General features: G+C 47.6%; 1 protein-coding gene across 1 annotated transcript; it reads right to left on the reverse strand.

The window, feature by feature from the left end:
- Positions 1-3,517: 3,517 nt before the first annotated feature.
- Positions 3,518-11,257, reverse strand: CLPP (caseinolytic mitochondrial matrix peptidase proteolytic subunit). The gene is made up of 7 exons (XM_083420691.1): positions 11,191-11,257; positions 8,824-8,925; positions 8,034-8,105; positions 6,874-6,970; positions 6,148-6,335; positions 5,007-5,112; positions 3,518-3,992 (listed from the first exon to the last, which is right to left on the reverse strand). Exons 1-7 carry the CDS (start codon positions 11,206-11,208, stop codon positions 3,823-3,825), a joined length of 753 nt encoding a protein of 250 aa, XP_083276817.1. The 5' UTR covers positions 11,209-11,257; the 3' UTR covers positions 3,518-3,822.
- Positions 11,258-14,282: the final 3,025 nt, after the last annotated feature.

Consider the following 14,282-nt stretch of genomic DNA (forward strand, 5'->3'; position numbering starts at 1 on the left):
TATATGAGCACTTTTAAATGTATTTTTACTGGAGAAAAGACTGACCACCTTCGTATTGACGTCTTTATTTTAACGAGTCACCTGGGCCATTCTGAAGCTAGCAAGCAATTTAACGGCATATCTCCTATTGGAATGCACTTAAAATCCAGCTAATATATATATGTGAAACAAGCTACCTATCAGTTTAAGGCAGTGTAATAATCAAAAGCAGTGGTTCCCTAACTCCCCACCACCACCACTTGACATGTACTAACACCAATTATTGACTTTTCTGCCCCCTGTAGCAATTGTAACACATTGCACTAGATGCTGTGTGGCTTTTCATGGCATTTTGTTACTTCTTTTGTTTCTTACATTGTATTACCGTTTGAATTCCAGAGAACACAATGTAAAGTATGAGCATAAACAACAGAATACGAAGAAAAGAATAAAATAAAATGCTTTTGGAGGGAAAATCTTTCTAAAGATAGTTTTCTGTTTAAGTTACATTATAGTCCAAAGGCTATTCATCAGGAAATAAGGTTTTGTTTTTAGTTTTTCATGTGTGCTAAAACTCAGTCTCAGGTTGTTGTTTTTTAAAATCGTTTAACCACATCAGTTAACAAACATATGCCACAATGTTAGTGTTTTAGTTAAATAAATTGTTTAAATTGTTATTAAGGAAATGATTATTTTTCTCCTTCCAATGAAGTACAGCAGAAAAGTTGGCCAAATATAAACAGTTAACTTATTAAGCCTCACAATAATTTCATAATTATCTGTCAATGTATTTCTAATAGTATAACCAAATCAGCAATTTTTGATATAATTTTAAAAACTACTCTGAAAATTTATTATTCCAAAAATGAAACCTTCATCTGGTTTTAAATATTAAGAGTATACCAGCAAGAATGAGTCTTTGGGGGCGGGGGAATTAAATCAAGTCTTACTGGCCAGTGATTTAAATCAAATCCACCCTGCTTGTGGTGAATATATGCACTTTCCCCCTCCATTAATGTTTTTTGGCCCTCTCTCACCGCCTTTTCTGCTCTTTTAGATGTGGCAGCCATTTTGTGATGTGGCAGCATGCCCCTACAGCAGCCATTTTGAGCGCCATGCATCAAACGGAGCCTGTGCAGTCTGTGTTACTGTGGACTGTGGGCATATTAGGAAACTTTCCAGGTTTGGGGGGCAGGGAAGGCTGTGGTGGGCCTTGAAGAGACAAATAAACTAATGACGTGCTAGTCACAGAGGACATGCACAGATGGCAAAAATTTATCAGTTGCTCATGCCATAGGAGGATCCAAGGGGCCGAGGTCTCTTCTCCACCCCTGCAAAATATTTGAGGGGGCCAGAGCCCCCCCCAAAAAAATTTATGGTCCAAATGATGTGCATGCACCACATCTTGTGATCAATTATGTGGGGCAGGGCTTACCTGCCCCCCTCACAATATTTTATTCAAGTTGGCAACCTTGGCTCATGCTGTCTACATAGCAAAGTGCTTTTGCAAAGTGATCGTCTACAAAAATGCTTTTAGAAAACTCGAAACCGTATCACTTCAAATGCTGTAAGGTGTGCAGGTGCCCACTCTCTACTTTTTCCATCAAATACTTATATCTAACTGTGGATAAATGGAATTTTATTTTTTAAAAATATTGCATGTAGTTTAGTTTGGGAGTTATGGGATTAATTTGATTCCCAGAGCCAACCCACAATTTCTGAGACACAGGGTCCCTTCTGAAACATTGCGAGAACCACAGAACTGTGGAATTGGGAGGGTCATCTGGTCCAATCCCCAGCAACACGAGAATATTTTATTAAGATGGTGACCACACACACACATAGCCCTGCTGATTTGATAAGAAGAAGAAGAAGAAGAAGAAGAAGAGTTTGGATTTGATATCCCGCCTTTCACTCCCCTTCAGGAGTCTCAATGCGGCTAACAATCTCCTTTCCCTTCATCCCCCACAACAAACACTCTGTGAGGTGAGTGGGGCTGAGAGACTTCAGAGAAGTGTGACTGGCCCAAGGTCACCCAGCAGCTGCATGTGGAGGAGCGGAGACGCGAACCCGGTTCACCAGATTACGAGACTACCGCTTTTAACCACTACACCACACTGGCTCTCAGTGGATTATTAAAAGGGCAGTTTTCAGTGATGGGTGCCCATGTGAACCCTGGGACTGCTCCCCAGCCCAGTTGCAAACCACCCCCTACTGTTCGGAGTCCTGCTCAGATATCCGCTTTCCATTCTCTCTGGAAATCTTCGCTCTTGAACATGCACATGAGCTATCTTTTGCAAGAATTTGGTGCCATTGTCTTGTTGGGGGGAGGAATACTTTTTGGGGGCCGCAGCAGCAAACTCCCCCAACTCACACTTCCATCTATCACATCTGGACCAGTGGCTTCTACAGCAGCTCTGGAGAATCTTCCTTGCATTGTGCAGGACAGCAGCCAAGCAAGCAGAATCACCTTTTTTAGTCACCACTTCTCCACTGTGATGTGCTACATGCAGGGAGAATGGAGGATGGTGCCGTAAGAGCAAAGAAAGAAGCAATCGGCTTTCTCTGCCCTTCCTAATTCTGCTTCCCATTTGACTGTGACTGTGTTGCACTGGCAAAGCCAAGACATGTGTGTGTGTGCATCAGTTACCACCGCGTATGAAAGCCATGTAAAAAAATTCCTTTCAGTAGCACCTTAGGTAAAGGTACCCCTGCCCGTATGGGCCAGTCGTGACCGACTCTAGGGTTGCGTGCTCATCTCGCTCTAGAGGCCGTGAGCCGGCGCCGCCCGAAGACACTTCCGGGTCATGTGGCCAGCGTGAAGAAGCTGCAGCTGGTGAGCCAGCACCAGCGCAGCGCACGGAAACACCGTTTACGTTCCCGCTATAAAGCGGTACCTATTTATCTACTTGCATTTAAGAGTGCTTTCGAACTGCTAGGTGGGCAGGAGCTGGGACCGAACGACGGGAGCTCACCCTGCCGCGGGGATTCGAACCGCTGACCACACGATCGGCAAGTCCTAGGCACTGAGGTTTTACCCACAGCGCCACCCGCGTCCCTTAGCACCTTAGAGACCAACTAAGTTTTTTATTGGTATGAGCTTTCATGTGCATGCAGACCCTACTGGAACGATTTTTTTTTTAATTTGTTTCGACTACGGCAGACCAACACGGCTACCTGCTTGTAATTAGAACTATGAAAGCCATGATTATGCATAAATGTGGCATAGCAATGTTTGTGGACCATCCTGGGCCTCCTCCATATTGTGTGGCTGCAGAAGAGCTAGATGGCAGGACAAGGTCTATGAGGAAGGTGTTGGAAACACAGTCTTCTTGGTTACCTGGCAGAGATAATGTTTTGGCAAACTGTCCGGGCCACAATTCTGCAACAGCCAGCAAAATTATCTCCCACAAGCCAATGCTATGGACTATGGGACTTCTACCTGATATAAACAACGGGCCCATAAGTTGAGGGAACCTCAAGATCTGCTGCCAATAGCCTTTCAGTTAGAAAACCAAGGAAAAAAAGAACACCCACATCTCAGAGGTCTAAGTTTAATTTAAAAACGTCATTCTCTTATACAATGGTGCAACTGGAGGAGCGAGAAGGAAACTGGATCAGCTGAGGAGAAAATGGCAAAGAGACCAGCTCCTGTAAACACAGCTGGCCAGCTACTTGTGGGACCGACCGCTAAGAAAAGGCCTGCTAAAGGGAGACATCCCCAAACAATTCCAAGGACTCCAACCAAGCAGCCTGGGGAGGTAACACCGTCCTGACTTCAGAGTGCTGGCGCTGCAGAAATAATTCCTGACACGACAAGCATCCGAGGAAGTCGTTGATCCCTCAGGGTTCAGCTGAGGAAGAGGTGGAAGCAGGGGCAGGAGGAGCCTCTTTTTGAACCAGTTCCGGCTCATCTTCCCCATCGTGCGGAGGATGAACAAGCACCTTGTCCAAGATGCCAAATTCCTGGGCTTCGACTGGGCTCATGTAACGATCTCTCTCCATGGCAGCTTCTGTGAGGGTTAAGGACACGTAAAGGCTTAATACATAAACGTGGAAAAACACCCAAAAGTGTGAGCCCACATACCAGGGAGAAAGCCCTACTGAGTTCAGGAGGCCTTCAGTCTCCCTGCTCCATCCCAACTTCCCTCTCCACAGCCATTCTGCACCTTAAGCATCCATGGGTAGGCACTGCAAGGACTAACCCTTACTTAAGTCTTCCAGGATTATTTGTTTACATACTAATAGAATCAATGCACAAACGCAAGTCCAGCCCTGACCCCACCCGGCCCAATTAATCATCTGACAGCACCTCTCAAGGCTGACCAGGGAGGGAGCTGGGGGAGAGAGAGAGAGAGAGAGAGAGAGAGAGAGAGAGAGAGAAATGTCAGTCTCCCAGGGTGAAAGACTGGGAGGAGAAAAAAGATCCCAGGTGAGAGCTGGGAGGAGCTACTGTCCTCTGTGGGTGCTAAGGACCAATAACTGCTGTTAAGAGTAATTCAATTTGCATCTTCTGTAGTTGTAATGTAGCTGTCTTATGGGAAAATCTTAATTAATAAATTAAAAAATATATATCTTTAAAAGGAAATTGTGTTATTACAGAAGAAATTCTTGTTTTGTTTATTTGCCTTTTCCTCAAAGGGAATCTGCAGCCCTACAGATGTTGGACCACAGTTCATATCATCACACTGGCTGGGGCCAACATCTCTGAAGGGCCACAGGTTCCCCTTCTCTGGTTTATACCCTGCCTTTCTTCCTCCATGGAATTCAAGCTGACATACATGTGGATCTCAGGTGGCCACCCACCCAGACACTGATGAGACAAGGACTTGCTTGGCTTCAGGTGCCTTCAGAGCCTGCGCTGGGACAGAAAGCTTTATCTCACCACAGTGGTGTCCAAGGAAGGAACAGATCCAAACAGGAGGCTGGAACAAGAATATGACCTCCCTCGTCCGAATACTAGATACCTCCCCTGGCACACAAGGTTTTGTCTCCCTGCCCCACCTGATGGCTCCGATGCTTCTTACCAATCACATCCAGGGATTGCTTGGTGTGCTTGGCATAGAGGGCATTGATCTGCTTCTTCAGCTTGAGGATCTCCTCGGCCTGGATGGCAATGTCTGTAGCCTGACCCTGGAAGTCAGGAGTCAGAGAGTCAGTGGGAAATTACAGTGGTGCCCCGCAAGACGAATGCCTCGCAAGACAGAAAACCCGCTAGACGAAAGGGTTTTCCGTTTTGGAGGTGCTTCGCAAAACGAATTTGCTATGGGCTTGCTTCGCAAGACGAAAATGTCTTGCGATTCCTGGGTTTTTTTCCCCTCCCCCCCTTTTCCCCAACCCCCTAAGCCGCTTAACAGCTGTTCGCTAAGCCGCTTATCAGCTGATCTAAGCCGCTTATCAGCTGATCTAAGCTGCTAATAGCCTTTTAGCAGCTAATCCGCTAATCCCTTAAGCCTTTAATAGCCGCTAATAGCCTTTTAGCAGCTAATCCGCTAATCCCTTAAGCCTTTAATAGCCGCTAATAGCCGCTAAACCGCTAATAGCGCTAATCCGCTAATGGGCTTGCTTTGCAAGATGAAAAAAACCGCAAGATGAAGAGACTCGCGGAACGGATTCTTTTCGTCTTGCGAAGCACCACTGTATAGCCTGTCACCAGCGAGCACTGGGGGAATGCAGAGGATGGGTAAAGGTAAAGTAAAGGACCTCTGGACGCTTAAGTTCAGTCAAAGGCGCTCATCTCGCTTTCAGGCTGAGGGAGCCGGCGTTTGTCCACAGTTTTCCAGGTCATGTAGCCAGCATGACTAAATCGCTTCTGGCGCAACGGGACACCGTGACAGAAACCAGAGCGGACGGTAACACCGTTTGCCTTCCCGCCGCAGTGGTACCTATTTATCTACTTGCACTGGCCTGCTTTCGAACTGCTAGGTTGGCAGAAGCTGGGACAGGGCAGCAGGAGCTCACCCCACTGCAGGGATTCGAACCGTTGACCTTCTGATCAGCAAGCCCAAGAGGCTCAGTGGTTTAGACCACAGTGCCACCTGTACCCCCAAGGCAGAGATTCGCACCCCACATCCCAGGGAGCAATTTGTCGAGGAAAGTATCAAGACAGGGTGCTGGCTAGAGAAGGTGGTGTGGCCCCTACAAGAGCAGCAGAAGGGTTTGACTTACCCGTGCCCCACCTGAAGGCTGGTGGATCATTATGCGGGAGTTGGGCAGAGAGTGGCGCATGCCTGGTGAGCCCGCAGCCAATAGCAGGGAGCCCATGCTAGCTGCCTGCCCCACACACCATGTGCAAATGGGGTTCAGGATGTACTGCATGGTGTCGTAGATAGCCAGTCCAGATGTTACCGCACCACCTACAGAGGGAACCGAGAAGTCACTAGCGGTCCCCAAATTTAGGCACAGCATGCCTTCTTAAGCTACAGTGGTGCCCCGCAAGACGAATGCCTCGCAAGACGGAAAACCCGCTAGACAAAAGGGCTTTCCGTTTTGGAGGTGCTTCGCAAAACGAATTGGCTATGGGCTTGCTTCGCAAGACGAAAATGTCTTGCGATTCCTGGGTCCCCCCCCCTTTCCCAAGCCCTTAAGCCGCTCAACAGCTGATCTAAGCCGCTAATAGCCTTTTAGCAGCTAATCCGCTAATCCCTTAAGCCTTTAATAGCTGCTAATAGCCGCTAAACCGCTAATAGCGCTAATCCGCTAATGGGCTTGCTTCGCAAGACGAAAAAAACCGCAAGACGAAGAGACTCACGGAACGGATTCTTTTCGTCTTGCGAGGCACCACTGTATTTCTTTTTTTAAAATACCCAAGTGACATTAAGGATAAGGTGTGAGAGAGGAGATTATGTAGGGAAGCAGCTCTGATGTCACTCTGTGCTTTTCGCCGCCTCTCACCTGGGCTGTTGATGTACATGTGGATGGGCTTCTTGTTGCTTTCCGACTGCAGGAAAAGGAGCTGTGCAATAACCAAGCTCGCAACGTTGTCATCAATCTGTAGATGGGGAATGCAAGGCAGTGGATGAGAAGCAGAGGAACTCCTTGCTGCAGGAAACCCACCTCCTGCTCAAGTCAATATATACCTGAAGTCAAGTATACCTGAAGGAGCATCTCCACCCCCAGCATCCAGCCCGGACACTGAGGTCCTCCTCTCAGGGTCATTTGGCGGTTCCCTCACTGCGAGAAGTGAGGTTACAGGGAACCAGGCAGAGGGCCTTCTCGGTAGTGGCGCCCGCCCTGTGGAATGCCCTCCCTTCAGATGCCAAGGAAATAAACTACCACCGTATTTTTCGCCCTATAGGACGCACTTTTTCCCCTCCAAAAATGAAGGGGAAATGTGTGTGCGTCCTATGGGGCGAATGCAGGCTTTCGCTGAAGCCTGGAGAGCGAGAGGGGTCAGTGCGCACCGACCCCTCTCGCTCTCCAGGCTTCAGGAAGCTATCTGAAAGCCGTGGGAGCCTGCGGGAATTCCCGCCAGGCTCCCATGGCTTGCGCAGAGCTGCCTGCACCCCAAAGCCCGGACGCGCTGAGCAGTCGCGCCCGGGCTTTGGGTAGCTCTGCGCAAGCCACGGGAGGGCTCCCACGGCTTGCAGAGAGCAGGCTGTTCTGGGGGCTGGAGTCGGGGGAAGCTCGGGCTTCTCCCACCCCAGCCTCGCGCCTTGGGGGGGGGGGGAAATAATTCCCCCCCTTTATTTCCCCCCAAAAAAACTAGGTGCGCCTTATGGGCCGGTGCGCCCTATGGGGCGAAAAATACGGTATCTGACTTTTAGAAAACATCTGAAGGTAGCCCTGTTTAGGGAAGTTTATAATGACTGATGTTTTAATGTATTTTAAATCTTTTATTGGAAGCCGCCCAGAGTGGCTGGGGAAACCCAGCCAGATGGGCAGGGGAAAATAATAATAATAATAATAATAATAATAATAATAATAATAAGGGTTAGGGTTAATTATTATTATTATTATTATTATTATTATTATTATTATTATTATTATTACACATGGACACACTGTGTCAGAGGACCCATTTGCCTCGCTGCGGAAGGAGTTTGTGTACTTACTGGGCCCATGACACAGACAATGCGCTCTCTCAGAAGGCGGGAGTAGATGTCATAAGCTCGCTCGCCACGACCCTGAAAAAGAGAGAAGATCAGCACAAGTACCCTCAAGGCCTGGGATTCGGTGCTGGTGGAGGAGGAAAGTCCCAGCATGTTTCAGAGGGAAGGACCTCCAGCCTCATATGAAGGAAACAACTTGCTGGAAGCTTTCTTTAGCATGGTTCTAAGAGCAGAACCAAGTTAAGCCATTTTGAAGGCCACTGGAACAGTTGCATGCTGATAAAAACCAAGGTGTGCAGAAGGCAGAGTCGTAAATAAATTAGGGAACTTAAAACATGGCTGTTTTGGTCTCCACAAACTCCATCCCTGACACTTTGGCTGTCATTACCAAAAAGAATTAAAATTTAAATAGCATCCACCCTTAGGGAGATATAATAAAAGATGAACAGGAAATAATCTGTGCCATCAGAAGGAAACCTCCTCCAATTGCAAAAAGACTAGCACAATATACAAAGCCCTGTCCATATTCTTAAATTTCCTTAAGAGCCTTCAAATGCATTTGCATAGCATTAAACGTAACCTGCTTGTAGTTAGGTCTCTGCAGTTTCTGCATTGATGGGCCTGCAATGTAGCACAACCCTTAACAAATTACTGCTATGAGCCTGACGCTAACTGCCAGCCACCGCCACAACCACCTGTTATAAGTGATTTCAGACTTTGCAGTTCCTAGTCTGCTCCCTTTCCCAAAAATACGTTGATAGAGGAGTACCTCCCTCCCCTCCCCTGTGCTTACCGTTTGCTCCACTACAATGGGAATGAGAGGGATATGACTCCGGGGAGACTGGTGCAAGCTCCGAGTCACAGAGAGGAGGTGGCTTCCCAGCCGCAAGGGGTGCTGCATGCAGAGAGAAGGCTGGTTACCAAACAGACAGACACTCACCCCTGTCAATAACCACCAGCAGCTCCTCTGCAATCCTCCATTAAAGGTGCAGCATTTTCATTAACACCCTTTCAAATTCACGGCCACGTTCATCACTGCGCCCTCATGCTCAGAGGGAAAAGGAGGAGACTACGCTGCTTTTAGCATCTGTGAATGTAGAGGCAGGACTCAGCAGGGATGCCAGGTCAAAGAAACCCAAGGAAAGGTGTGGCATTCTACTTTCATGAGAGAACAGCAACACGTACCCATCAGTCTTTTTTTGTGCAATTGAAACACTTCACACACAGCCAACCAGCTGTCGCACTAACATGGCAGGCTAGCATATATCCCCATGTGTTTGTCTTCGAAGACAACTCTTTGCGTTTGGTGATTAGAATCAAAGAAGCACGGAGTTGGAAGGGACCCCAACTCTAGTCCAGGCTTCCTCAACCTCGGCCCTCCAGATGTTTTGAGACTACAATTCCCATCATCCCTGACCACTGGTCCTGCTAGCTAGGGATCATGGGAGTTGTAGGCCAAAAACATCTGGAGGGCCGAGTTTGAGGAAGCCTGCTCTAGTCCAACCCCCTGCAATGCAAGGAATCTCAACTAAAGCAAAATGCTGTATTGTTTTTAAACGCTGTATTGTTTTTAATATTCGGCTGGAAGCCACCCAGAGTGGCTGGGGAAACCCAGCCAGATGGACAGGGTATAAATAATAAATTATTATTACTATTACTAAAGCATGCATGACAGATGGCCATCCAGCCTCTGCTTAAAAACCTGCAAGGAAGAAGAGCCCATCACACCTTCTGAGGGAGTCTGTTCCACTGTCAAAACAGCTATTCCTAATGTTGAGTGGGAATCTCCTTTCTTGCAACTTGAAGCCATTGGTTGCAAGAGCAGGAGAAAACAAGCTTGCTCTACATGACGGTCCTTTAGATATTTGAAGATGGCTTTCATATCTCCTCTCAGTCTCCTCTTATCCAGGCTAAATGTACCCAGCTCCTTAAACCTCATCCTCTTAGATGTTATACCAGTTCTCATTGCTGGCCACGAGCAATGATGTGCTACAGGGCCCACAGCAATGTCACAGTACCAGGATGAAACTATCACCTCCGTGTACAACCTGCATAGGGCCTAAGAGATGCCATTCACACCCACCTCCTTCTTCTTCTGCAAGGGACGCCTCTAAGGTTGCACACCCCAAAAGTACTTGCCACCCCCCAATAAACACTGTAAGTGGCTTGCTTTAAGCAGTTGGCCAGTATGTGTCTTGACCCCTCTCGTCCCACTGCCCTGGCAGCACCACAAAGCAGAGAGAAGAGCACATGTAGGCCTTTGAAGAGACAGACCAGGCACTGATCCTGCGGGGCTACTTATAAGGAGATGCTAAGCATCTGAGTCTTCCTGGCTCTGAAAACCAACATAATACAGGTTTATAGAATCATGAATGGATGCTCCAAATAAAATGGACATTCTTTGCCCCTGGCCCACTCCCAACCCATCCCAAAAAAACCTCTAGAACTCTGAGTGACCACAATGAAACTGAGGAGTGGTACATTCAGGAGAAAATAAAAAGGACTTTCCCACACTTGCTACATCCTTTTACAGTGGTTGTAGCAACAAGAGACGGCGAGGATTGGACCATAGCTGTCAACGTTTTCCCTTTTTTTAAGGGAAATTCCCTTATTCCGAATAGGATTCCTTGCAAGAAAAGGGAAAAGTTGACAGCTATGGATTGGACAAAATGCATGGTGTTGTATATTTTGCTGCTGCTTCAGCTTGTAAACCGCCTCGTGCCTACGAATTAAAAGTGGAAGCGTGGGGGAAACTGAAAAGTTTATTCAAATTAAGTCTATTCAACATCTGTCCCCCGCAGCAGCTTCAAATGGTGCTTCCAGTTTAAAGGGGCCTTCGACTATGGGAGAGGGGGGCAAAAGGCTAAGGGGCTGCCACCACCACCTTCATATTCCGCCTCTGAGGTTGCAGAGGAGGTTAGAGAGGAGCTGTGGGGTGCAAGGCTCGGATCACTTCCTCGGCTCTTGGCATTCCCCGCGCAGCCTGGCGCGGCTGCTTGCCTTTGAGTAGGCGCTTGAGGCAGGAAAAATCTATGCAAGGGATGGCTCTCGGAGTGGGGGGGGACTGCCCCTTCCACCGCCCCCCTCTTCCTCACTACTGCACCCACAGTCCCTGATGCACCCACCCTCCAAGCCCCACCCACGTGCACTTGCCCCTCACCACTATCCTTTGCAACATGCTGCCCCGGAAGGTCTTTCTTGCTTTCCACCGTCCCACGTGGTTTTTAAAAAAAATTGTAGGGGGGGAGAGAACGCGAATCACGTGACGATAGCCGAGGCGCCGGGGTTGCGACGCCGCCGCGGTGCACCATGGGAAATGTAGTATAAAATTTAGGTGCTGGTGCTTTTTGTTTGGTTTGGGTTTTTTAAAAAAGCGGTTTTAGTATTAAGCTGCTCTAAAGAGCGTCATTCATTCAGTGCCTGATTTACGTAGAAGCTAAACAAGCTATAGCTTGGGTTTTTTTGAGGGGGGGGATTTAAAGGGAAAAAAACCCTGGCTGTAATAATAATTATTTCACTATTAATATACTTTTCCTTAATTGTATTTCCTGTCAACAATTACTTTGATAAAATACATATTTTGTTATGTGCAAATGGCTTTAGATACCTATTAGGTCCATAAATTACCATATCATATAGCATATATTCAACACAAAAACAGCGACAAATTGTTGTTGACGAAGGACAGCTGGACCTCATCAAACTTAAATCCGGCCCTGCATTCATTCATTCATTCATTTTTAAGCAAACGGGATTTTAAAAAATAAGTGCATGGCAAGAGGAAAATCAGCATTTGTCAGACGGCTGCGGGGGTGAACCGAATTGTTTGCAGGTCTGCAAGTTCAGAGGTGGCTAAGATGGGCAGCGACGCGGGTGGCGCTGTGGGTAAAACCTCAGCGCCTAGGAGTTGCCGATCGCACGGTCGGCGGTTCGAATCCCCGCGGCGGGGTGCGCTCTCATCGTTCGGTCCCAGCGCCTGCCAACCTAGCAGTTCAAAAGCACCCCCGGGTGCAAGTAGATAAATAGGGACCGCTTACCAGCGGGAAGGTAAACGGCGTTCCATGTGCTGCGCTGGCTCGCCAGATGCAGCTTGTCACGCTGGCCACGTGACCCGGAAGTGTCTGCGGACAGCGCTGGCTCCCGGCCTATAGAGTGAGATGAGCGCACAACCCTAGAGTCTGGCAAGACTGGCCCGTACGGGCAGGGGTACCTTTACCTTTTAAGATGGGCAGCGCTCCGTTCTTGTGCCTTCAATAGCGATGGGATCTGCAAAAAGGAGCAAGTGAGGCATCTCATGGCATGCACATAAATTTCCTCTAATGCCAATGTGCCTTTAGGGTTGCCATATTTAAGAAAGTAAAAACCAGGACATACCGAAAGTTATTGAGATTTTTTGAAAGGAAGACCCAAAAGTTGTTGACCTGGTTTTAGCCACTCACATTAAATGTCTACAGATGGTGACATTGCTCTTAGCTACAGGAAAAGAGGTTAAAAAAACCACACCGCAAAGGGGTACCTTACATTTCCAGGTGGGGATGGAAGTCTGTCACACACTGTCCTTCTTCCAGTTTCCGCTTCCTCCACCAAGTTTCTAGCATTTGTATTTTGGAGACGGCAAAATTTGCAAAAAAGATTAGTTTGTGCAAGATCAGATCAGAAGAATCTTTATTTACATCAGCCACTAGCCATAGCAATAAAACAAAATATACTGAAGATAGAGGTAAAAACCTAACTATGGAAAATACATTTTTGAGGTTTATATCAATAAAGCTTGTGCAAGAGTAGTGGTCGTAGCTTCTGCATTGATTTAGATTATATTCTGCATGTGGGTGTTGTTTTTAAAAAACCCTGAGTTTTGTCATCTCCTGGTATGTCCCACAGAGAAATTTACGGTCTGCAAATAAAAACATCCTGAAGATCCCAGGCCTCAGAGAGGTTAGGCTGGCCTCAACTAGAGCCAGGGCTTTCTCGGCCGCGGCTCCAATCTGGTGGAAAGCTCTGTCACAAGAGACTAGGGCCCTGCGGGACCTGACATCTTTCCGCAGGGCCTGCAAGACAGAGCTGTTCCACCAGGCCTTTGGTCAGGGCGCAGCCTGACCCCCTCCTCTGGCAATCTGCACAGAATTTTGCTTAATGGTTGCCATCAATTTGATTTTAATTAATTTTATAATGAATGTTTTTAGAATGTTGGATTATTTTGATTGTTGTTAGCCGCCCTGAGCCCAGCTTCGGCTGGGAAGGGCGGGATATAAATAAAAATTTATTATTATTATTATTATTATTATTATTAAATGAATTATAATGATAACAACGTAAATAAATGTTTACTGCTGAGTGGCTCACAGGCATCCAATCATACAGCAGGATACAATATCGAACCCGCCGCTGTTATGAGCTTACATCACAAAGTCAGCTGTGTCTGTTACGAGAAAGTCTCCTGGGATCCCCCTGTTTTGCTATTGTACACTCCAGCCTGCTGACTTTGTTATAGATGCTTTCAGATCCATTCTACCATGTTCAAGACCTGTATTTCCATTACTGTCCTCACAGTGGCAAGAATGCCAGAGAAATATCTTGCCAGAAACAGCACAGGGAGAGCTGTCTCCATAATATTCAGTCTCCACCCAGTAGACGTACAAAGAAATCAGCCCTATTGTAGTACATGCCAGTGCACCGAAATACCTTCATACATGCAGGGATCTTTCTTCCTTTATGCAAATCACTAATTTAGGGTGCAATCCTAGCCCCCCCAAATACATTGGCTGGGAGAAATTAGGCTGTAATGTACCTTTTCCCACCCCACTGATCTGGCCTTAAAGGTAAAGGTAAAGGTACCCCTGCCCGTACGGGCCAGTCTTGACAGACTCTAGGGTTGTGCGCCCATCTCACTCAAAGAGGCCTGAGGCCAGCGCTGTCCGAAGACACTTCCAGGTCACGTGGCCAGCGTGACATCGCTGCTCTGGTAAGCCAGAGCCGCACACGGAAACACCGTTTACCTTCCCGCTAGTAAGCGGTCCCTATTTATCTACTTGCACCCGAGAGTGCTTTCGAACTGCTAGGTTGGCAGGCGCTGGGACCGAACAGCGGGAGCGCACCCCGCCGCGGGGATTCAAACCGCCGACCTTTCGATCAGCAAGCCCTAGGCGCTGAGGCTTTAACCCACAGCGCCACCCGCGTCCCCTCGATCTGGCCTTAAGTCCGTGTAAATAACTTATCGCAGCCTATCTACTTGTGTCAGCTAAGAGAAAGACC

Source organism: Podarcis tiliguerta (genome assembly GCF_965153285.1).
Source record: "Podarcis tiliguerta genome assembly, chromosome: 17".
Taxonomy (NCBI): domain Eukaryota; kingdom Metazoa; phylum Chordata; class Lepidosauria; order Squamata; family Lacertidae; genus Podarcis; species Podarcis tiliguerta.

Excerpts from the sequence above, each read along its gene's own strand:
- CLPP (XM_083420691.1), bottom strand. Across the intron at positions 6,971-8,033 it reads TTGTCTGTGTCATGGGCCCA|ATTGATGACAACGTTGCGAG; the intron begins GTAAGTACACAA and ends CCCCATCTACAG. Across the intron at positions 3,993-5,006 it reads GCAATCCCTGGATGTGATTG|AAGCTGCCATGGAGAGAGAT; the intron begins GTAAGAAGCATC and ends TAACCCTCACAG.